The 22,291-nt window shown below is 44.7% G+C and overlaps 3 protein-coding genes across 3 annotated transcripts; 2 read left to right on the forward strand and 1 right to left on the reverse strand.

The window, feature by feature from the left end:
- The first annotated feature begins 5,574 nt into the window (after positions 1 to 5,574).
- On the forward strand, positions 5,575 to 8,917 carry tomm20b (translocase of outer mitochondrial membrane 20b). Its single transcript, XM_026172156.1, has 5 exons — positions 5,575 to 5,828; positions 7,509 to 7,555; positions 7,762 to 7,843; positions 8,028 to 8,170; positions 8,327 to 8,917. Exons 1-5 carry the CDS (start codon positions 5,705 to 5,707, stop codon positions 8,369 to 8,371), a joined length of 441 nt encoding a protein of 146 aa, XP_026027941.1. The 5' UTR covers positions 5,575 to 5,704; the 3' UTR covers positions 8,372 to 8,917.
- Positions 8,918 to 9,382: 465 nt separating this feature from the next.
- Positions 9,383 to 15,701, reverse strand: rbm34 (RNA binding motif protein 34). The gene is made up of 11 exons (XM_026172155.1): positions 15,424 to 15,701; positions 14,822 to 14,975; positions 14,396 to 14,526; positions 14,086 to 14,299; positions 13,349 to 13,408; positions 13,221 to 13,264; positions 13,012 to 13,095; positions 12,863 to 12,926; positions 12,740 to 12,782; positions 12,528 to 12,646; positions 9,383 to 9,935 (listed from the first exon to the last, which is right to left on the reverse strand). Exons 1-11 carry the CDS (start codon positions 15,444 to 15,446, stop codon positions 9,594 to 9,596), a joined length of 1,278 nt encoding a protein of 425 aa, XP_026027940.1. The 5' UTR covers positions 15,447 to 15,701; the 3' UTR covers positions 9,383 to 9,593.
- A 69-nt stretch (positions 15,702 to 15,770) lies between these two features.
- On the forward strand, positions 15,771 to 21,952 carry tbce (tubulin folding cofactor E). Its single transcript, XM_026172154.1, has 17 exons — positions 15,771 to 15,847; positions 16,041 to 16,154; positions 17,017 to 17,101; positions 17,202 to 17,366; positions 17,876 to 17,961; positions 18,100 to 18,199; positions 18,274 to 18,376; positions 18,744 to 18,820; positions 18,924 to 19,016; positions 19,645 to 19,709; positions 19,815 to 19,879; positions 20,386 to 20,538; positions 20,717 to 20,855; positions 20,952 to 21,020; positions 21,105 to 21,164; positions 21,263 to 21,354; positions 21,463 to 21,952. Exons 2-17 carry the CDS (start codon positions 16,046 to 16,048, stop codon positions 21,556 to 21,558), a joined length of 1,557 nt encoding a protein of 518 aa, XP_026027939.1. The 5' UTR covers positions 15,771 to 15,847; positions 16,041 to 16,045; the 3' UTR covers positions 21,559 to 21,952.
- The last annotated feature ends 339 nt before the right edge of the window (positions 21,953 to 22,291 follow it).

A 22,291-nucleotide genomic window follows, 5' to 3' on the forward strand; every position in this document is an offset into this window, starting at 1 on the left:
CGACGTAATGGGAAACTCACAGAGAAACTCGCGGATTCTTCCACTGACCGCGGCACACCTGCACCAGGGTAACCCTCCGCCTACCCTGCTCCTGCTTTACAGGTGAAAATAGAGCAACAGGACCGCTGAGTCTTTGACTTTATTTATTTTCTTGCTGTGTTTTATTTTATGATGCTGGGAATGTGCAGAAAATAATAAATATAAGAAGAGTAAGAAAATAAATATACACTTTAGGACTCGGGGTAAAGGATCAATAACAATTTAACATTTATAATTTATAGTTTGATGATTTAAAGTCTCACACACAACCCATCAAAAGGGGAGGGGCCCTGCTGCTTCCAAATAGAACACATTTCATTCATAATGATGTAAATCCAAGCCCATCATGTATTCATGATTTGAATCCTGGGTTGTGTGAAATCCCAGGAATAAACCCTAGACAAAGTGAATCTGTGAACTAAGGTGTAGGTGTGTTAGGTTATGTTGTGGTGATCCTCATGTTGGGGGATTTGTGTTCATACTGGAGTGCAAAATTAAAACCAACGTAAGATGGACAAGAAAAGTTCAAAGCCATCAGGTGCTCAGTTTAGAAAAAAAGAGAAAAGAAGAGGAGGAGAAACGAGCAAAAGATGCAGGTAAGCAGATGTGTGATTGGATAATGGCAGCTCATCCTGAACCAATCAGAGTCAGAATACTTTATTAATCCCTAAAGAAATAATGTGTGTTACAGTTGCTCCAAGAAGAAATGGTAAAAATAGTAACAGTAACAGACTAAACTCCAAACAATACATTATGTTACAGATTTTAATATTAATTAGTCGTTGTCAGTTGTTGATTTGTCCTGTTCTCATTGTATGAGGAATTATGATGGCTGTTTGGTAGCCGTCTGCATACAACGCATACTCTCTCTCTCTTCATATGTGTGTGTGTGTGTGTGTTTCTGTGGTGAAATTCAGTATGGTTCCGACAACAGTTTTATGTTAATGTACAATCCTTATTATGTTTTGTGGGGGGGGGGCAGAGGGAGTGCTCGCCCAGGGCGCCAAACAGGCTAGGACCGCCACTGCCTGAAGGTCTGGATAACTTTCACACCTGAATATCTAAAAATGGATTAGAAACACTGTAACGTTACAGTTTCATAATATGTCCTCCCTAAAGAAAAGAACATGAGGCGAGCCTAAGGTTATTAGTAGAAACTACTAACTAGTAGTAACTAGTTTGATCTGTAAGAGTCCTTCGAGAGGAGTAACATCTAAGCTAAACACCAGCTCAAACACAGTTGCTTCATCTGTTCACGCTGACTGTATGAACAGTTTTGCTGGCATGTTCCTGGATGACTTCCCATGATGCCACAGGATAGGTAAGATCAGACTAGTCAGGCTGCTGCATACACATACGTACTCATTCATGTTGTTAACTGCCTCTTTAATATCATAGTCTGAGAGCATGCAGACTTTTTACACATGTGGAGCAAGTGTGTGTGTGTCTTGTGGTTGCTGAGCTGGAACAACAGCTACCCCTGGTGGCCAGAAGGATTAACTGTGGCTGCCTGCTGTATGCATAACACCAAGATCATTTTATCATTCAGTTAAATAAATGTGTTCATATTATATTATTTTATACTTTCAGAAAACAAAAGGGAGTATTTTTTAGAAACATTCCTTTACCAAAGCAAAAAAACAAAAAGAACAAATAAACAATGAAATTACTTCAAATTCTTTGATGCCTATTTTTACATTTAACTAGTCAATCACTACGCTAACCCCAACGGACTCTGTTTTATCGTTTAGCTAAAAGTATGAAGAGATTTACTTAAAGTTGTCTGATATTATATATGTCAGATGATGAAGTCATCAAAATGACACTGTTTAGAACAGGAGTGGGCATCTCCAGGCCTCGAGGGCCGGTGTCCTGCAAGTTTTAGATATCACCCTTGGTCAGCACCAGAGATGGGCAGTAATGCGTTACTTGTAATGCGTTACTGTAATCCGATTACTTTTTCGAGTAACGAGTAAAGTAAGGGATTACTATTGCAAAAACGGTAATTAGATTACCGTTACTTTCCCCTAGGAACGCTGCGTTACTGCGTTACTAAAACCGTGATTTTTTGCGAGAATGTCTCATGACAGTGACATAAGCGAGTGCGACGTTAGTGACAACAGCTGTGTGCAGATCAACAATGGATCACATATCGAGTGCAGAGAGAGTATGAGCATGCAGCGTTTAAAGCGTGGAAGTACTGACCTTACTTTGAGTTTGATTCCATAAAAAGTGACAAAAACATTAGTGTCCGCTGTGCGTGGGAAGAAAACTTCTTTTTACAGCGAAAAAAAACCCTAAACTTCCAAGCAAGCTCCGAGTAGCTACGAGGTAATGGGAAACTCACAGAGAAACTCGCGGATTCTTCCACTGACCGCGGCACACCTGCACCAGGGTAAACCTCCGCCTACCCCACTCCTGCTTTACAGGTGAAAATAGAGCAAAAGGACCGCTAGTCTATGACTTTATTTATTTTCTGCTGTGTTTTACTTGAAATTTGAAAGACTGAGTGTAAACACAAAAAATATTTTATTTAGTAACGGGATTACTTTTTTGGGCAAATAATCAGTAATTAGTTACTGATTACTTTTTTCAAGTAACTTGACCAACACTGGTCAGCACACATGAAGCACACGATTAGTTCGTTACCAAGTCTCTGGAGTTCAGGAAATGTTGAGGAGGTAAATTAGCCATTTGAATCAGCTGTGTTGGCTCAAGGACACATCTAAAACCTGCAGGACACCGGCCCTCGAGGCCTGGAGTTGCCCACCCCTGGTTTAGAAGAATCAAAGACTGATGGTCACACCAGTGTTATGTAACTTGGTTCCCTAAAATCTTTTCCTACATTTCCTTACGTGATATTTTGTTTGCTGTAATTAGGTTGTTGTGTTTCAGTACCGGCTTTTGTTAGCTTTTTGTCACGGTTTTGTACAGAAAAATACCAAAATACAAGAAACTGAAAATGCTGGGTCAAAATGAGCCACAACTGTGACACTTTTATAACGAGTGCCATAAAATTTTAGCTTCATACTCAAAGTAAATTCATTAAAGTTGTGAAAGCCATTCCCCCTGCAATGATTCCGATGGCTAAAGCCAGTTTAACATGTTCTTCCTCTATAATTCGTGAATTTAAAGGAAAGACATGCAATAATACATTTTTAAGGACAATTCTAACCAAACAACTTTTTCCTTCTCAATTAAAAAGAAAATATTTGTTTAAAGATTATAACTCGAGGTTTTTGACTGAGTATCTTTCTTTTCCAATTCCACCTAAAGCAAAAGAAAATCACTTTAAAATCTTAAATGCCATATATCCATCCAATGACTATCTTCACAAGAAATTCAATATAGATACGAACGCATGCACTTTTTGCAATACTGATATTGAGACTACAGAGCACCTTTTTTATTCATGTGAAAGTTCCAGATCTTTTGGGGATGATTTTCAGTACTGGTTAACCTCTAAAAATACTGCCCTTCTCTAACCTTTCAAGAAATTATATTTGGCCTACAAACAGAAAATAAAAAAAAAATAGAATTTGGGATTAACAACTTATTTATAGTTGCAAAATTTTTCATTCACAAATGTCGCTTCTTGAAAATTATTCCGATTTTTTCTGGTATTTAATAATGTAGTAATAATAATAATGGATTGGATTTATATAGCGCTTTTCAAGGCACCCAAAGCGCTTTACAATACCACTATTCATTCACTCTCACATTCATACACTGGTGGAGGCAGCTACGGTTGTAGCCACAACCTGACAGAAGCGAGGCTGCCATATCACGCCATTGGCCCCTCTGGCCAACACCAGTAGGGTAAAGTGTCTTGCCCAAGGACACAACGACCAGGACAGAGAGCCCGGGGATCGAACCAGCGACCTTCCGGTTACAGATACGCTTCCCAATCCCCTGAGCCACGGTCGCCACGTAGTCCTCCTATCCGGTTGTTCAGTGATGACGCGACGAATCCTACTTCCGGGTCTAAAGTAGTCTGCGTTTAATATGGCTTTTGTGTTGTTAACATGTTTAATGTTATGTATTTTCTTCTATTTGATCTCAAAAAGCTCCTAAAACAGTCAGCGACCACTGTTGACCTCCCTCGGCTTTTATTACCGCTAATCATTTATTTAAGCTCAGTTTTTAAAACCTTACGATGTAACTACAGCCCAGCCCATGCAGCAGTATATGAATGACTAACCTCGTATTGTGGATGGATTATCTCAGTTGTTCTCCTGGCTGAAGTTTGGTCCTTTTACAGCATCCTGCCATGCGATTACATTTGTTCCTGACCACCGAGAACACTCACGGTAACTTTTATCCAGTGGAAAAAAGTTAGCTTGTTTATATATTATGCTAACATAGCTGTGTCGCTAGCGGTCACGTAGCACATCATTATATACCAGCTAGCCCAACTTCAGTAACCCTACAAACGTCACTGCTGTTTAGTTTTCTGTCTTCATTTATGCTGGAAGTGATAGCAGAGCTGTACGTTTGAATTTGTTTCCAAAACCCCGCAGTCAGGACATGCTATATTGTATTTAGATAGAAGCTAGCGAGCTAACTCCCTGCTAACTTCTAACTCCATTAAATGTCATAAATTCCGTTTTCATGGATGCCTGGATGTTAAACTCAATTGTTACACCTGGTAGAGCAGAACGCTGATCATTTTATTAAAGATGAAAGACTTTAGACAGTTTTTCAACTCTCAGTAATGCCATAGTGATCGTTGGATATATGGACCTGCAGCGGAGTTTAGGCCCAGACATGGCTAGTGACGTCAGACTGAACAACCGAAGGCTTCATTAGACAAGTGTAACTTAAATAAAGGTAATTTTTGATGCAGCTTTTCAACTGATGTAGCTAGACTGTGTGTGCGTACTTTTGTTTTTTTGTTTTTAACTTTTTTACTTTTATATGTAAGGTCATTTAATGTACTTGTGTGTTGCTTTATGTTATCTCTGACCTATACTGTTCTTTTGTTCTTTGTTCGATGGCTGCTTTGTTCTTAACCACCTGTACTTGTACACATCTTTTTGACTTGTAAGATATGCGCTGTAATTGTTAGTTTGTACAATTAAAAAAAAAACATCAACGAAAACTAAACACAGGTTTATGTGGCTTAGGATGACGTCACTGGCGCTCATTTATTTTGAAAACAAACTTTCTAAAAAAAAAAAAAAGAACAAATAAATAAACCAGTTGGCGTGTACTCTTTAACGAGGACCAGAAAAAAACGTTGTGCAGGTTTTAGAAATGAGCTCTTCAACATAAAACCAAATGATAACAGAGGTGTATCATATTTACAAAGAAACTAACACAAAATATAATGTAGCTGAAACTGCCGTTATATTCTCAAATTCGCTGTTTTATCATATGTACCTGATAATCTGTGTAAACCACACATATTTGGAACAGACTTTTATTTTCACTTGACTACAACCTTTTGATCATTTACAGGCAAACTGCCTGAGAAAATGGCTCGTTTGTCTCATTTTCAGTCAGGCGTTTTCAGGCGGTTACTAGCTGTCAAAGGTGGGGTCCTTACGGTCCTTCCTTCCTTCCTTGAGCCGCTCCATCAGCCGCCTGACAGAAAACGACAACCGGAGGTAAAAAATCCAGATTAGCCCGAAATCCTCCAAAAGCCGAGCGGGTCTTTCGAGTTATGATGGGCGGAAGGACGAGTGCCATAGCGGCGGGTGTATGCGGAGCTCTGTTTGTCGGTTACTGTATTTATTTCGACAGGAAACGACGGAATGACCCGAACTTCAAGAACAGGCTACGAGAACGTGAGTGTTGACCTCCTCGCTGCTCTTTTTCTCACCTTCGCCGGGTTCGCTGGTTCGGACACCGGGCGGTTTCGTTCGGTCCAGTTAGCTTGTCCAGAGGCTGTGGAGGAGCGCTACAATCAATTCAGTAAATTAAGCAAAGCATAGCTGGGACTTCATTCATGTTCTCACATCGTTAGGTGGGTTTGTAGCTGACAAGCCACGATGTGACAGTAATCACATTCTTTGCGCCCTCCCTGGATCCTGAGCTCTTCCATCCTCTAAAAGGATCTGTAGAAATAACTGGTGACATGATTTGTAAAGGGGAGCATACGATTAGTGGCTGTGCTTCAAAACAAACCATTATTTTGGTGTTGCCTAACCCTATTTCGAGGCACAAAATAAAAGGCTTTTATATGGCTGTACACACATAAATATACTGAATATACCAGTGCCGGTCTAAAGTGTGCTACCTCAAACTTGAGCCGCTGGGCAGCTTATGGAGGCTGGATTCAGAGAACCTCAGTTGTCTCCAAGGCCACATTACCAGGTAGTATTTATATACGTCCAGGTGCTCATCCAGATTTGTCCTGCCAGCAAAACTCCAAACACTGTGAGAGAAAGGCTTTACTATCCTGTGATGTGACCTGCAGCACACACTCATTCACAAAGCTATTTCCATTTCAAGTAATTACACAACAAACATATTTAGCATGATGTCTTGTTAGCTGGGCTTCCAGCCTGCTGGAGATTATCGTGTTATTCCAGGAAGATTGGGCCTTGTTCCAGTTAGGTAATCCAAACATGAGGAAGCTCCAGGTTTTCACGTACATGGTAACAGACTCTGTGAGCAAAACCACAGCTCTGAGTTTCTTTCCGACTCCTCTGCTGCTCCTGGACCAGCTGACTGACACTGATGTTTGCTCGTTCATAGAGTTTCTTACAAACAACGACCCAGCTTGTATGTTTGCCATTTTGTGTTCTCACACAAGCGCAGAAGAGAGACGGCAGTTACACCACAGATTGGTAACATGCGCAGAAAAAGATCTGTATTGTGTATTTGTAGCTTTGTAACTCTGACTCTATCCACAGTAATGCTGCCTGACTTGTGTGAGCATCATATTCTGTCTATGGTAACGACACAGTGGACCAAGCTGATTAAAATAACTCTGTCCTGCGTGGTTTTTGAGAGAAATATGACCCACGCTGGCACACATTCATATTCCTCAGTCCTCTGGGTTATAATCAAGGCTTTACTGTTTATTTACCCGTTGCCATGGTGCACTCAGGTGTTCTGGGGGACACTAAAAGTTTGAAATTGGAGTTTGTTAAATTTGCTTCAGGGAATACGGCCGAAGCAGCAAACTGTGTATAAACAGAAATAAACACATTCCAGTTTTTGTATTGCAGGCAGTTTGTAATTGTTACCAGTCACCTGAACATGGTCAGCTGGACGACAAGGTGACAAATAATCACTGGCCTACAAAAATCAGGCCTAAATTTCCAGTAAATAGTTGATTTGAGGGAGCAGAAGCTGAACTTGGAGCTAGTTTAGCTTTAAGCCTATTTCTGTGTCTGTCTTATACTCGTAACTTTGTGAGTGTAGCAGCTACTGTCTAAGACTACTTTCTTGTTAAAACCAAGATGGACATGTTTTGAGGGCTGGAGCAACATGAGCAGTTTGTCCTGTTCTTGTCACAGGGAGAAGAAAGCAGAAGGCTGCCAAAGAGAGGGCAGGCCTGGCAAAGGTGAGCAGTCTCTACACGCCTGCACCTTTACATGTGCACACGCGTGCACGGAGCTGACCGTGTTTCTGTATTAAAGCTGACACCCACCACATTAAAGGACAACTTCAAACCAAAGCACTGATACTGACTCTGCTGTACAACTGCAAGCTACTTCACACAAACGTGACAGAAATCAGCTGTGACTGCTTACTGTGACTGTTGTGCAGCTTCCAGATCTGAAGGATGCTGAAGCCGTGCAGAAGTTCTTCCTGGAGGAAATCCAGTTGGGAGAGGAGCTGCTGGCTCAGGGTAATTTACTCTTTATTGAAACTCGTACCACTGAACTGGTCAAACGGTTTACTGCAGTACAGCCAGTGGTGACCTTGCTGCGGCGCTAAAATGGCTCCTTCCCTGCTGTTGGGACACCCAGTATGGGTACAGACGCCTGCATGTGGAGCTTATAAGCTTTTGTTTCCTTTTGCTTTGACTACAGGAGACTACGAGAAAGGTGTGGATCACCTGACCAACGCCATCGCTGTGTGTGGTCAGCCTCAGCAGCTACTACAGGTGCTGCAGCAGACTCTGCCTCCACCCGTCTTCCAGATGCTGCTCACCAAGCTGCCCAGTATCAGCCAGGTTTGTGAATTGCTCTAGGATCAGTTATTATGACAGCATGCAGGACATGGAGTCGAGCAGTTTTAACTCTGGAGTCTTTGAATCATCTCTAAAGTGTTCATCAGTCATGCACACGTCAAACCATAAAGCCGAGGACCTTTGTTTCCTGTCTTGCAGCGTATCGTGAGCGCACAGAGTCTGAGTGAGGATGATATAGAATGAGAGCCCAGAAGAAGCCACCCCTGCTCCCCGTTTGTTCAACACGACCTGCCCACACCTCGGCCTCCTGTCACTTTCACCCCATCCAGCCTCCCTAAAGGGGTTCAGTTTCTCTTCCTTTGTCCATTGAAAGGTTTTCTTTTTGAACTTGTATTACCCGTTTTGGGGTATTAGGATATCTAAATCATGAGGCCACAAAAAAATGTAGAGAAATGCAATCCGGCCTGTCCCCGCTCCCAAATCCTCATGTATGTAATAACCAACTGGGCTGGATTCAAAGATGAATCCGCTCCTTCCTCCAAGGTGGTGCAACACACATCTGACAGGATTATGTACAAGGTTTACGCTGCCTGATGTGGTTGTACCTGCCGTCTCCATGACAACGTCAGTAGTATAAACCAGAATGTGCTCGGATGAGTATTTATTGTTTTGTTACGTCTCGTCTGTCTTTCCATTCTAGACTTGGAAACGCTTTTTAGAGTGACGATATGTTTTGTTCTGTTTGAAGAGGACGGCCCTCTTTAGCAAGAATAAACCATCTGAACAAACCGCAGCTGTGTTGAGTGTTCAGTCCTGGTCACCCTGGCACTGCGCCTCAGAACAGTTTGAGGTCTTTATTAAACCGAGCAGCTGAACCTCTGTGCCAAAGCGCCCTGAGTGCTGGAGGTGCAGCTACTCTGTTCTAATGGTCCTCATCTACAGGCTGGTGGAGGTACAGGGAGGAGAGCAGGAGGCTGCTATGAACTGTGGCACGTTAGCAACAGTGACACGAGAGAACGATGCTGCACAGCAACCAACACACTGGTGGTGAGAAATGTCTCTGCTTTCTTTTGGAGAGAGGACGCCACCGGGCTCTGTGTCAGAGGTCACGACAGCATCTAAACTTCACTGACTCATCTGCCTTCAAAAATTATTAGTGTGGATCATTTGCTTTCAATAATAACCCGATTTAGAGGTTTTGCTGGTGATTTGCAAGGAAGAAAGAAAACAGTGACAATAAATTCAGACACAGAATAAAAGAAATGACGTATTTTAACCAAATAAGTGAAACGGTTACAGATCAAGTCCAACACAGCCCTGTGGGAAGGACCTGTGACTTTATGCTGGGCAGAGGAAGTTCTCGTTTAGCTGCCTGGATGTCAGCTGTGTTGGAGTCGGGCTCTGAACCTGCTGCTCTTCCAAACGACTCTGATCACAGCGACCACATGCTTTTTCTGTCCTCAGTTTAAATATGAACAGACTTTTCTGGCTTCACTCTCTTTTTCTTCAGTGCTTTCTTTTTAGTCTTTTTGTCTGGATCTGCCATCTCTCCTTTGAAAGAAGCGGAGCTTCTGCTCAACTTGCGCTGGTTTCCCATCACCTTCCTTGGGGACTTGAAAGCTCCTCGACCAGCCGCCCTCTCCCGTCCAGAACCCGTCTTCAGAGTCTTGCCGGTCTTCCTTGTTGTTGCTTTGCCATCACCGTTACTCTTCTGCTTCTCCTTCTTCAGTGACCTCTTCACCCGGATGGATCTGCCCTCCAGCTTTGAGCCGTCCAGTTTCAACGCCAGCTGCACAGAATCGGTACTCTGCACAAGGAAGACAAAATGAAGTGTAGAAACACATGGCCTACTTTGACCAAAGCACCAATACTGACGCTTAAAAACTGTAGAATGGAAAAACCACTGGCTGATGTCACACTGGCTACGCCCATCAATGGCACACAGTCTATTGTGGATTCTAATTTATTCTAATTCTGTGCTTTTAAACCTTAAAGTTCCCAAAGTATGAGTACACAGTATAGGTCAGCGGTCCCCAAACGGTCCGTGAGTCGTTTGGTACCGGGCCGCGAGAGTTGAGGCTCAGGTGTGAAATGTGTGGTTTTCAGGGTTTTTATCGTTATTTTGTTATCGTTTTATCGTTTACTCGGTTTTCCTGGGTCTTTTCACGCGTGTTATGAATAAATCTTATTTTTTTCGGTACCGGTACTAGTTTTATTTTGTTGTATTTATCCGCGACACCTTAAAGGCCGGTCTGTGGAAATATTGTCGGGCATAAACCGTCCGTGGCGCGAAAAAGGTTGGAGACCGCTGGTGTAGGTGATACGGCCACCATCTGTCATATACACCGTTCAGGAGCATAAATCAAAGAGCGCCATTTGATTTAATATTTCCTGACTGCTGGTGTGGAAGTTTACGGCAGCTGCTAATAAGCTCATGCAGTGACACCCCCGAAACTAAACACAACGTAAGGCACCAATTAGTAGAGCAATGCAATAGAAACCCCAACAATATGACAGTGGGAAGGAAAAACTCCCTTTTAACAGGAAGACAGTTCCTGCACATCCAGGCTCAGAGAGGGGCGGCCATCTGTCATGACTGTGCGGGGGGGGGGGGGGGGTTCATAGCCAAAGCTGTACTGTTTAAACATGGACTGACTTTTGTCACCAGCCATCAGAGGACAACCCTGCAGTGATGCGTATTTAGTTAGAAATCCCAAGCCTCGCCACAGGCGTCTCAAAAAGCAAAATATAAATGCAACTAGAGCTGGGCGATATAAGATTTTTTCATATCACGATATGTTTTTTTCATTTCAGGCGATAACGATATCTATCACGATATAAGCCAAATAACTATATTTGTAAGATTTAAATGTGCCGTTGCTCACAAGTAAAATGTGAAATAATCAGCAGCTTGTTTTTATTTAAATATTTATTTCCCATAATAAGTTCAACAGGGTAGATGTACTTAAGGAACATGAGACTTTTTCAGATAAATAAAGGCAAATATTGCAAACTACACAAAAGGCAGCCGCTAAAGCGTTTAAGTTTCAAAATAGAACAAACGAAACAGACTAAACTGTCAATTCCACTTAGAAACAAAATATTAATTCTAAAAATAAATCTTAGTTTGTTTTACAGAAGAACAGACAAAACTGACTAACTTTTGTCAATATCAAATAAACTGAGAACTAAAAGGAAATTCTCAATCTCTCCTTGTTGTATAGCTGAGCTTTTCAAACAGTTTTAACAGTTACTTTAGTCTGACAAAAGCCGAATGACGAATTAGCGCTTCCAGTCAGAGACTGAGGCTACGTCCACACGTACACGGGTATTTTTGAAAACTGAGATTTTCCGTTTTCGTTTTAAAAAATAATCCCGTCCACACAAAGGCAGAAATGAAGGAAAACGCTGCTATGAACATGCCAAAGCAGCAGGTGGCGCTAGATTCCTAACCGTGCAGAAATGTTGGCCAATCAGAAGTCTAGAAGCCTCGGTGGGAAAAAGTAAACAAAGCTGCGGCATAGAAGCAGAACCGAGTCGTATGTGTGGAGGGACAGTAACTGTGTGTATATGTAAGCATTTAAACACTGCAGAGAGTAGAATTAACAGTATTGTAGAAATTCATTTCACCGAAACAATAACGTGGCGCACAGTGTGACGTCACAAAATGCGCACACCTTTGACGCTGCGTTTTCTCCGTTTTTCTCGTCCACACGTAAACGCAAAAACTGAGTTTTCAAAAATCTCCACCCTGGCCGGAGTTTTTAAAAATCTTCGTTTTCAGTGAGCAAAAACGCCGTTTACGTGTGGACGAAAGGTGCAAACGCATAGAAAAATCTGCGTTTTCAAAAATACCCGGGTACGTGTGGACGTAGCGCATGCACCAGTTTATTGTATTTCCAGACTTGCTTTCGGCACAATTTACAGTGCACGCTACTCTGTTTTTTGTCAGACTTGAAATAGCAGAAATACCTTCACACTACGGAGCTTCTGTGGCTCTTCCGTTCGACAATCTCTCCGGCATTGGAACCATCATCTGTTTTCTCTTCGGTCACGCTCGGTTGATTTTTCTAGTCGGCACACTCATTTCCTCCATTACCCGGGCTGTACGGCGGCTTGGCACTTGTGCTGTACGTAACAAGTCACGTGACATGACGCTGCGGCTGTGATTGGTTCGGCTCTGCGCTACTTAATTTGGATTGGCTGTTTTTTTTTTTGTTTTGTTTTTTTTTTTTTAAGAGGACAAGAGCGGCGAGGTCTATCGCGATAGTTTAATTTTTCTATCGAGAAAAAGTTATATCGCGATACATATCGTTATCGTTCTATCGCCCAGCTCTAAATGCAATCCAATATTATTATTTGTTACTCCAGAACCACGATCGTCTCCGAGCTCTTGTACCTCAAACAGGACGTAACCAAATCCTTTCCCCAAGCCCGAGTTCTTGTCTCGCACCAGTCGCACTGCCTCCACTGTCCCACACTCTTCGAAATGCCTTCGAAAAGTCAGCTCGTTGATGTCTGCAGACACAGCAGGTTGGCTTGAGCTTCAAACTACTCACTCATGGACAACTACACCTTTACCACTGTCTGGAACTCTACAGACGAACTCACCAAATGAGAGATTCCCCACGAAAACAGAACGCTTGTGGTCGTGCTGAAAGAGAACAACAGGATTTCAGTTTAACTCCCAGGAGACAGATACAGCAGAGCATTCTGGGACGTCTGCTGACTCACAGATGAGCTGTCGGCCACTCTGTCCACTCGGATGTGAAAGTCTTTCTCTATCTCCATGCCATTCCTGTGAGGGCAGACAGACAGAGCTCTATCAGCACGTGTATGTTTGGGTCTTACAGCATTAGCAGGTTTCAGGAGGAGCGTCTGACCTCTCCAAAGCTTTGGTGATGCCATCTTCATCTTTAAACACTACGTAGGCATTGATGCTCTGCTTCTTTGGGTGGACTTTGCGCCTGCGAAGTGAAAAGAAGCTGTTTGGTACAAATGGAAAGGAGTCAACTGAAACCATACTATTAGTTTGTTGGTGGAACCTAGTGAAAGCTCAGGATTAAAAAATAAACAACTTTTAGAAACTCACTTGATAGCAGCTACTTTACGAGACATGGAGGGGTCCTCTCTGACCTGTTGGAATGAAACACAATGTTACTGAAGACGAGAAGCTGCAGCAACCTGGCGACTCTCTCTTTCTTTCAGAGGTGTTTTTACCACAGAGCGAAAGCGAATAGATTCGATGGATCCTTTATCCCTGAAGAGGCTCCGCAGGGTCTGAGAAGGAACAAAAAAGGTTGCCAGTCTTTGAACTTCCACATTATTATTGTCCTATAAATACTGCAATTATTGCACAACAAGCAATTTGCACGTCTCCTGAAAGATCTTGGAAAGAGCCACAGTACAGTTGTGTTTTCACTCTGTCACATAAACACCTGCTAGAAGCTAAAACGTCCAACAAGTGTTTCCAGAGGTTGCAGATCAGACCGGCTGCCTCAGCTTAGCCAGTTTCTCCTTGTTATCGTCCCACAGCTTCATCCACAAGCCTCAGTCTGAGGTCAGACCATTGAGGCTCAATACTGACTGTGTACAGCGTCTCAGTGCATCTAAAGTGCCATCTGACTCATGACCATATTTGCTCCTGTTACTGCGCCTACGTGACTGAACGAGGGTCATTTAAAACAAACACGGCTGTGTCTCGTCTTCTCCATTCTCCACATAAGGAGAAACAGCGAGGTGGCTCACAGAGGAAGGAGTGGCGCCTGGCTGCTGAAGCTAACACGCAGGGAAACTGACACTAAAGAGAAACTCCAGTACTGTGTTAGTCTGCACCTCAGCACTAAACTACACTGCATGTTACGTCCATGTAGTTTATGGATGCAGACTGCTAGTGTCAGATACAGTCAGGCGGTCACTATGGATACAGGTGGGTAAAACAAAGAAACTAAATAAACCTTCTTGGTGCAGCTGATGGGAAGGTTGCCGACAAACACAGTCCTTTTCTTCTTCAAGGTCTCCTGCGCCTTGCTGGCCTTCAGCCTCTGTCTCTTCATCACCCAGTACTCTGTGTCGTTCTCTCTGCCCGACTCGGAGGTTTGTCTCTTCCTCTTCCTGTTGGGTTTTTCTGGCCCGTCCTCATCCTCGTCTGCCTTTTGTAAACCACTCTCTCTGAAACCAGCAAATTCAAATGAACACTTCAAACAAACGGGTTTGAGAAGAGACTTGAATCAAGAAAAAACTGGGGAAAAAGAAATTAACACTCACCTTTTTTCCAGCTCCTGATTGGCTGCTGATTTCTCCTTAGCTGGCTGCTGCTGCTTCTCCTGGCGTGGCTGACCTTTGACCTGTGGGCTTTTCTGCTTCTGCTCTTTGGTTTCTGTGCTTTTTTGAACCGGCTGCCATAATAACACAAAAAGACACTTCAGTCATTTCCTCCCTCTTAAATAATCCATTAGCATTAGAGGCGCTCACTAAAAGTTTGAAAATAAAACGCACAAACTCTAATAAAGAAAAACACTTCATCAAGCTCAGCGAAGGTTAATGCACCTCTGCGTGTCTTAAAGACACCTTACAATAAATAAGTCATGACACACAATAGAAGAAGACAGATTTTCTTGGTTTTTACAGATTTGGTTTCGACTGGTGGTCAAACACGCAGTCACAGACGGGCTGGTTGTGTGCTGCGCTCACCAGAGGCGCAGGCTTGAACAGCAGCGCTGTGGATGCTGCTGCTGTGCTGAATAAAGCCGACAGGGATCCAGAGGCTGCAGAGTTCTTCTGGAATAAGCTTCCTGACACCTGACCCACTGTGTAGTCAGCTGACTGTTGTCCTGGCGACACCTCTCTGCAGAGGACAGAAACACTGAAGTTAACAGGCGATAACGCTTTTTGTGCCATATTTAGTTGAGCTGGCACAGCTGTGTGCTCGTTCATATCTGTACACAAAGAAGCAGGGAAGTCTTGGGTCACTCCTTCAGCTACAGAGACCCTCCTACGCTGCCCTTTGTAACTGTTGGATTCGGAGAAATCCAAAGAATCCAGGACACAGAAGTCCATCGCCGAACTTCTGGAGTGGATCTGGGTTCCTGCTCAGTTGGAGCTCATGGCTCCTCCAGCAGACAAACAACCGAGTGAAAAACCTGGACCCTGCGGGGGTCTACTGCTGATGCTGGCTTTGTTTCTTTGGGAGCACCGGTCCCCCCAGATCGAAGGCTCAAGTCTGCGTTCTGAACGTTATCTCACTAATCGTCGTGATATTTTCACTCGTGTTATTAAAGTGTGTGTAAACAAACCTGTTGTGGGCTTTCTTCTTCATGGCTTCCCCTCTTCTTTTTTATCTGGAATAAATGTTTACTGAATGGCCTAAACTCCAGTAAACCTTACAACACATCCACACGTTTTCTATCCGAGTGGACCGCTGTCCTACTTCGAAATATTCCCCATAGGAACACGGCAAAGCCCCACAAAGGTTCCTATGCTTTTTCTAGCTTTAGGCTGATTTGGTACCGTATAACTAAACTGGGGTGATTTATAGGAAAGGACCAGACACACGTAACGTGTCAGTGAGTATATTTCCTTCGTGGTATAACTTCCTTTTAGAAAAAGGTTTGTGGGAAACCGGTGCGACGTTGAAATAGGTCCCATCCGGTGAAGCAGCTGCAGGATGTTTTGGTGGGGGCAGGCTGAGTGACTGTTCCGCAGCAAACGCGATCAAAGGTGTGTATGATTTTACATTAAGTTTGCATTTTTCAAACATTACATGTTTCTAATTTTTCAGAAAGACACAATAAGCTATCCAAACAGTGACATACCGGAAATGTGCAGTATTTACTTATTACACTTAAATGTAGCGTAAGCTGCTTCCTGTTGGAGAAGAACTACAGAGTGGCTCTAGTTTTTTTCTTCGTAGCTTCCATGGGAGTAGACGAGGCGGAGGTGCCGGTGGATGCGGTGGGTAAGCGGGTGTCCTGCGGCGGGGAGCGGGCCACAGTGCGCTACTTTGGACCTGTACCCCCCACAGCAGGTAGGACCCGGGTTGTACCTCTTACCTCATCACGCATGGATGAACATCATAAACCGCGAACACATAGAGCCAGTCAGTATGACAGAAAGACTTTGATCATGAAATGTTTGCTACGAGCATCATACTGACTGCAGGCCTATTGTTGTTCCTAGAGTATTTAAAAGTAGAATGGGAGGCAGAGCCTTCAGTTTTCTGTGGAACCAGCTTCCAGTTTGGATTCAGGAGACAGACACTATCTCTACTTTCAAGATCAGGCTTCAAACTTTCCTTTTTGCTAAAGCATATAGTTAGGGCTGGACCAGGTGACCCTGAATCCTCCCTTAGTTATGCTGCGATAGACGTAGGCTGCCGGGGATTCCCATGTTATCAGGTCACTCCTCCAGTTAATCGTTAGTAATTATTACACGATTATATCACTGTAGGTCTGTCTCCAATAGTCTTTTCTTCACCACCACCAGTTGCAGCAGATTACAGCCTGGTTGTGTCGGAGGTTTCTTCCTGTTAAAAGGGAGTTTTTCTTCCAAATGTCGCCAAGTGCTTGCTCATAGGGGTCATAGGGCCCAGCTGCCTCACATTTGTCATTTAACATATTGATCAAACTTATATTTTGATTAAGAATAAATATGATTGACTTTTAGCAACAGTGTACCGAGACAAAGCCTGTGTCATTTCAAAGCCAACAGACTGGACGCAGAGAGGGAGGAAAGCTGGGAGGGGGCGGGGCTTTTTCCTGTCCCCCTCTCTCGATACATGTCCAGTCCGAGTACACGGATGAAATCACACCGATGAAGCAGATTTAACCACATGCTTGCATCACTGCATTGCCATTAGTATAGCTGTGTGTTTGTTTTGTGGTTTGTAGGTCTGTGGCTGGGTGTGGAGTGGGACAACCCCGACAGAGGCAAACATGACGGCAGCCACGAGGGAGTGCAGTATTTCACGTGCAGGTAAAGTGCTCAAGCGTGCTTTGCCTGCACGCCTCCTGTGAGATAATTACTTTATAAAGTCTTCTGTGAAAATGTCCTGATACGTTCCCTTTGTTCTCAGACACCCCACAGGAGGCTCCTTCGTCCGTCCGGCAAAGGTGAGCTTTGGAGTGGACTATCTGACCGCCGTGCGACAGGAGTACAAGATCGACTCAGAGGAGGTGCTGAGTGAGGAGATCTCCATCTCCAAGAAGAAGCTCAAGTGGGGGAACATCAAGGAGCGTGGGTACGATGCTGTGTGGTCAGGAGAAGAGCGTCACACAGCTGTGCTATTAGAGCAAAATATCATAAGGATGTTATCAGCTTCAGTTCTGTCGCCTGGTAGTTGTTGGTAGCATCCACCTGCAGTAATGCATGTGTTATGACGATCAGCTGAGCTGCAGAGTCAGTGCTGATGAAGCGAGGAGGAAGATGAAAGTCACCTGAGACACAGCTCACACGTCTAAGGTTTTATATAGTCAGACATCATAAAATCATCAGGTCTCATAACTAAGTAAACACAGCCTGAGATGAACAGCAGCACCGAGTCATTACTGTGTGAATCCAGCCTCTGGGGTTCGTTTGGTCTGTGTCTCAGGATGTGTTTCGTCACAGTCTGTGAGCTGTTCCCACAGTCAGATCCAAGACATCAGTTACATGTGTGTCCACTCAGAAACAGTCACAGCCTTTGTGTTCACAGTTTTCACTCCTGTTATAAACCTGCACACTTTGTATTGTGTGTCTGTGTGCGTGCAGTTTTGAGAGCCTTCCCTCAGTGCTGCTGAGCCGCTCTGACGTGAGCTGGTCTGGTGCTGATGGGGAAATCAGGACCACAACTCCCAGTATCCTTCTACAGACGGTGCTGGATGCTTTACTGGCACTCAGGATGTGTGAGCTTCACAAAGCGTTCCCATTTCTCAGAGTCTGTCAGGTTGTGATTGCGAGCAGTGTGGATGCGACACCTTAACCATGCTGATCAGATGTGGAGTGGCTGGACCTGACTGGGACTCTGATGTCGTGCTGGGAGGATGTGGCCACCATCAGCCAGCAGCTGGACAGACTGGAAGGACTGCAGCTCAGGTGTGGGTGTGTGGGACGCTTTGTTTGGCCTCGCTTTCCTTCCACTCAACATTGTGTTGTGTTTCTGTCTTCAGTTACAACAGACTCCGTTTGCCCCCTGACCCCTCGGCTCTACGCCACGCTTTCTCAGCCCTCAAAGTCGTCGTGCTCAACGGCTGCCAGCTCACCTGGCCACAGGTACGCAGCGCTGTGGCACTTATATTTACTTTTGTGTTTCAGCTCCGGGGTAACATTCACATCAAACATCAAACTAACTTAAAGTCTAAAGAAAGGAGAATTTAAAGCGTTCCCTCTTTTTCTGTTCTCTACCACTCACATTGCTGCGTTCAGTCATTTTCTTTCTGTCATGTTTCTTCTCCTCTTCCCGCTGAACCTGCTTCTGGCTCGAGTCTCTTCCTCTTCAAAGGGAGTTCTTCCTCCCCGCTGAGGCCAGATTCTCGTGGGTCGTCCGTTCTCATCATGGACAGGGTTGGGTCTTGAGATGATGAACTGCTTCTGTTTAAATGAAATCTCTTTTCCGCCTCTGATCTTGCTTTCCTCTCAGATTCTGGAATGCGCTCCCATGTGGCCACAGCTGGAGGACCTGTGTGTGGAAGAAAACAGCATCACAGAGCTGCAGAGGTAACACTTTATCATCATCATCATCTTCTGTGTGCCCTGCCTTTAGATGTGTGTGTTTTCACTCAAAGCTGCCTGAAACCAGCTGTGCTGTGTCTGTTTACAGGCCTGAGGGACTGCTGCAGTCGCTGAAGAGTCTGAGCTTGTCCAGTAATCCTTTGGTGCAGGACAGCGTGCTCAGTTTATCTGCTCTGCCCAGGTACAGTACAAAGTGTCAGCCACGCGTCGATGTAACGTGCTGCACGTGCTTGTGTCCAGTGTGAGTTCATCCATGCAGACACGTTTGCAGCTCCACTGTCAGTTAACCTGATGCTGAGCAGCATGCGTGCGTTTCTCTGACTGCGTGTGAGGACTGCTCCGTCCTGCAGCAGCACGAGTGGGAAACATGCCATTTATTTTCTGTAACATTTAAATATCATAGAAAATGTTTCAGGTTCTCTCACTGAGTCGGGTCATGTCTGTACATGTGTGCTGCGCTCAGCTGTGAACCCTGTCCGGCTGCTCTGTTTCTAGACTGCCATCCTCAGCCCTTCTGTTGAACTGCAGTCCTCTGTATATTTAGCTAGCTAGCTCTAGCTCATGTTAGAGCAGCATCTTGTCAAAATATATGGAAACAGCTGTGTTGCTAGGCAACCCAGCGGCCACAGCAGGGATTTTACCCCGCCTCCTGCAGCTCTAGGTGGAAGTGGTGATCCCACACACCCCAAAAACCAGTACTTGATCTGATTTTAGGAGGGATTTTTACGGCGTTTGCACCATAGTCACAGTTTTCTGTTTGTTGTTTAATAAAAGCAGCTGGAGTGAGTCTGGTGTGTTTCTCGTGGCAGGCTGGAGCAGCTGAATTTATCCAAGACCGGACTGTCTGTCATTCAGTTTGAAGATGCTGCCCCCGGTAACGACACAGTTTCCAGCCTAACAGCATCTGTTGTCCTTTTGTGCGTGTAGAACAGCTTTCTGTGCGACTGCAAACGTGTCAGTGACAGTCTCTGCTCTGCAGGGTCTCACACAGCCGCGTATGCAGCGCTGAAGAACCTCAACCTGGACCACAACAGCATCACTGAGGTCAGTGTGTTCCTGCACCAGCACACGGCTGCGGGTGGTTAACCAGAACTGTGACCGACGTTTCACTGGAACACAAACATCTGCAACATTGTTCTGTGGTTACAAAACTAACAAACATCAAACATGCCAGAAATAACTTTAGCTTCAGTTTAGTGAAACGTGTTGCCATAGAAACGGTCAACAGCTGCGACTGTGTCTGTTTGTGTTGTTGTAACTGTTGTTACACTGGTGTAAGTGTACTTCTGTAGACTGGAGTGAAGCCAGTCTGGAAGCTGTCTAACACTGCAGTGCTGTGGGCGAAGGCTGCACTGTGACACACAGCAGCAGCTCCAGACTGCGTGTTTCATGCAGTCACTGTTACATCCAGCGTGGGTGCTGAGGCTGTCTCCACGTTACGCCGGCTCGGTCGTGTCATTTTTGTTCTTCTGTCCAGCTTCGTGATTGGACGTTATTTAAAATAAACTCTACGCCAGTTTAAAGGAAGTGTTTCTCTCTTTCTCACTTAGTGGTTTGTGGTGAACGAGCTGGCCAAACTTCCCAGTTTGGTCCGGCTTTCTTGCCGTGGCAACAAGCTGGTGAGCAGGGATGGAAACCCGAAAACAGCCAATCAGATGCTGATCGCTAAACTGGGACAGCTGGTTGTGCTGAACAGCTGCGAGGTGAGCTCGATTGTGAGGACTCTGCCGATGCTTTGGAAACGTGCGGACGCTGTGTCCTGACACGTCTTCAGATTGTTGTGTGACAGATTAGAGCGCCGCAGAGCCCCGCCTCTTGTGTATGAGTTCTGTGCATCATGTCGGTGCTGTCCTGTGCTCAAGCTGCTGGGCTTTCCTTCAGATTCACGCTGACGACAGGAGGGGAGCGGAGCTCGACTATATCAAGATGTTTGGAGAGGAGTGGCTAAAGGCGGGTGGGCGGAGTCAGCCCAGCCCTCAGTTCATCTGTGAACACCCTCGTTATCAGGCCCTCATCAGCAGTAAGTCAGGCTGTGGGGTCAGATGACCTGAGACAGCTCCAGCTTTATTATTACTGACATGGTCTCAGTCACTAACTCCATGTTCCTGTTCCTCAGAGTATGGTGCTCCTGAGGAAGGCGAGCTGAGGAAGCCAGAGCCTTTTGCCCTGAAAAATCAGCTGTTAAGTAAGTCCCGCCCCTTTCTGCTGTCTGAGTGGCTCCACGAATGAACGTGAATCAAAGACAGTTTCATTGTCCTTCCTTCATCAGAGATTACCTTTGTGTTTCCGGACGATGCTAACCGCAAACCACTGGAGAAGAAACTTCCAGGTACGAGCTCAAAGCCTCGACTCTCATTAGATTATCAGCGCTCTCATCTGTCTGTGGAGCTCTGCACATAAACAGTGGCATGTGTTTCTGTACTGTAGCCTCCATGGTTGTGCAGAAGGTGAAGGGCCTGCTGTACAGGCTGCTCAAGGTCCCTGCAGCAGATCTGAGGCTCACCTACACCAGCCCCAAGGTAGCACACTCAGTAAAGGCAGGAGCCCCGTGGCCTTCACAGAGAGCAGCACACACGTTCAGTCTGAACATGCCACTGTGGGACAGTAAAATGTTCTTGCTCTTATAGATGGTGGGGACAGAGTTCGAGATCGACAGTGACCTGAAAACACTGCAGTTTTACTCCATAGAGGATGGAGACCAGGTGCTGGTGCGCTGGTCCTGACCCAGTCCAGGTCTTGAAGACCCACAGGAGGAACAGAGGAGAGACCTGTTGAAATGAGATGGAGACTCACATGAGCTGCTTCTGTGCACAGCTGCACGCCACTGGATTTGTTGATGCCTCATTTCAAACATGGCAGACACGTTTTATTTTTGTTGTGGTTCCTCTGACGCTGCATCGTCCTCAGAGGAGGTGAGCATTACAGGCAGAGATGCAGACTGAACCATGAAGTGTTAGTGTCTGGTCTGTAAATGGAAACAGCAAAGCGATGCTGAGAAATCAGAGGAAAAACACTGAGTGGAGTGTTTCAGTCAGGCTCAGTGTCAGCTGGTAATAAACCACCATGGTGCAGATCGTTATTAGTGTGAATGCTGATTAAACATTGACAGCACTGAGACTCTGTTTTTATTCTGCTCTCTCTCAGCACCGTTCATCCTCCTCTGTGGGACGTGTTTATAGTTTATTTATTTATATAGCACATTTAATTACAACAGGAACTTCGACCAAAGCGCTGTGCAAGAATACAACATACCAAGGTAACTTATACTATTGATAGCAAACACCAAATATGAATTAACAAATAACTCTCATGCTGTATTAAAAGCCAGCAAATAAAAATGTGTTTTAAGATAAGATTTAAAACGACTGACAGTAGGAGCCTGTCTGATGTGTAGGGGCAAATTATTCCACAGCTTAGGCGCTACGACTGCAAATGCTCGATCGCCTCTGTGAACCA

The sequence above is a fragment of the Astatotilapia calliptera genome, chromosome 6 (assembly GCF_900246225.1).
Source record: "Astatotilapia calliptera chromosome 6, fAstCal1.2, whole genome shotgun sequence".
Lineage (NCBI taxonomy): Eukaryota > Metazoa > Chordata > Actinopteri > Cichliformes > Cichlidae > Astatotilapia > Astatotilapia calliptera.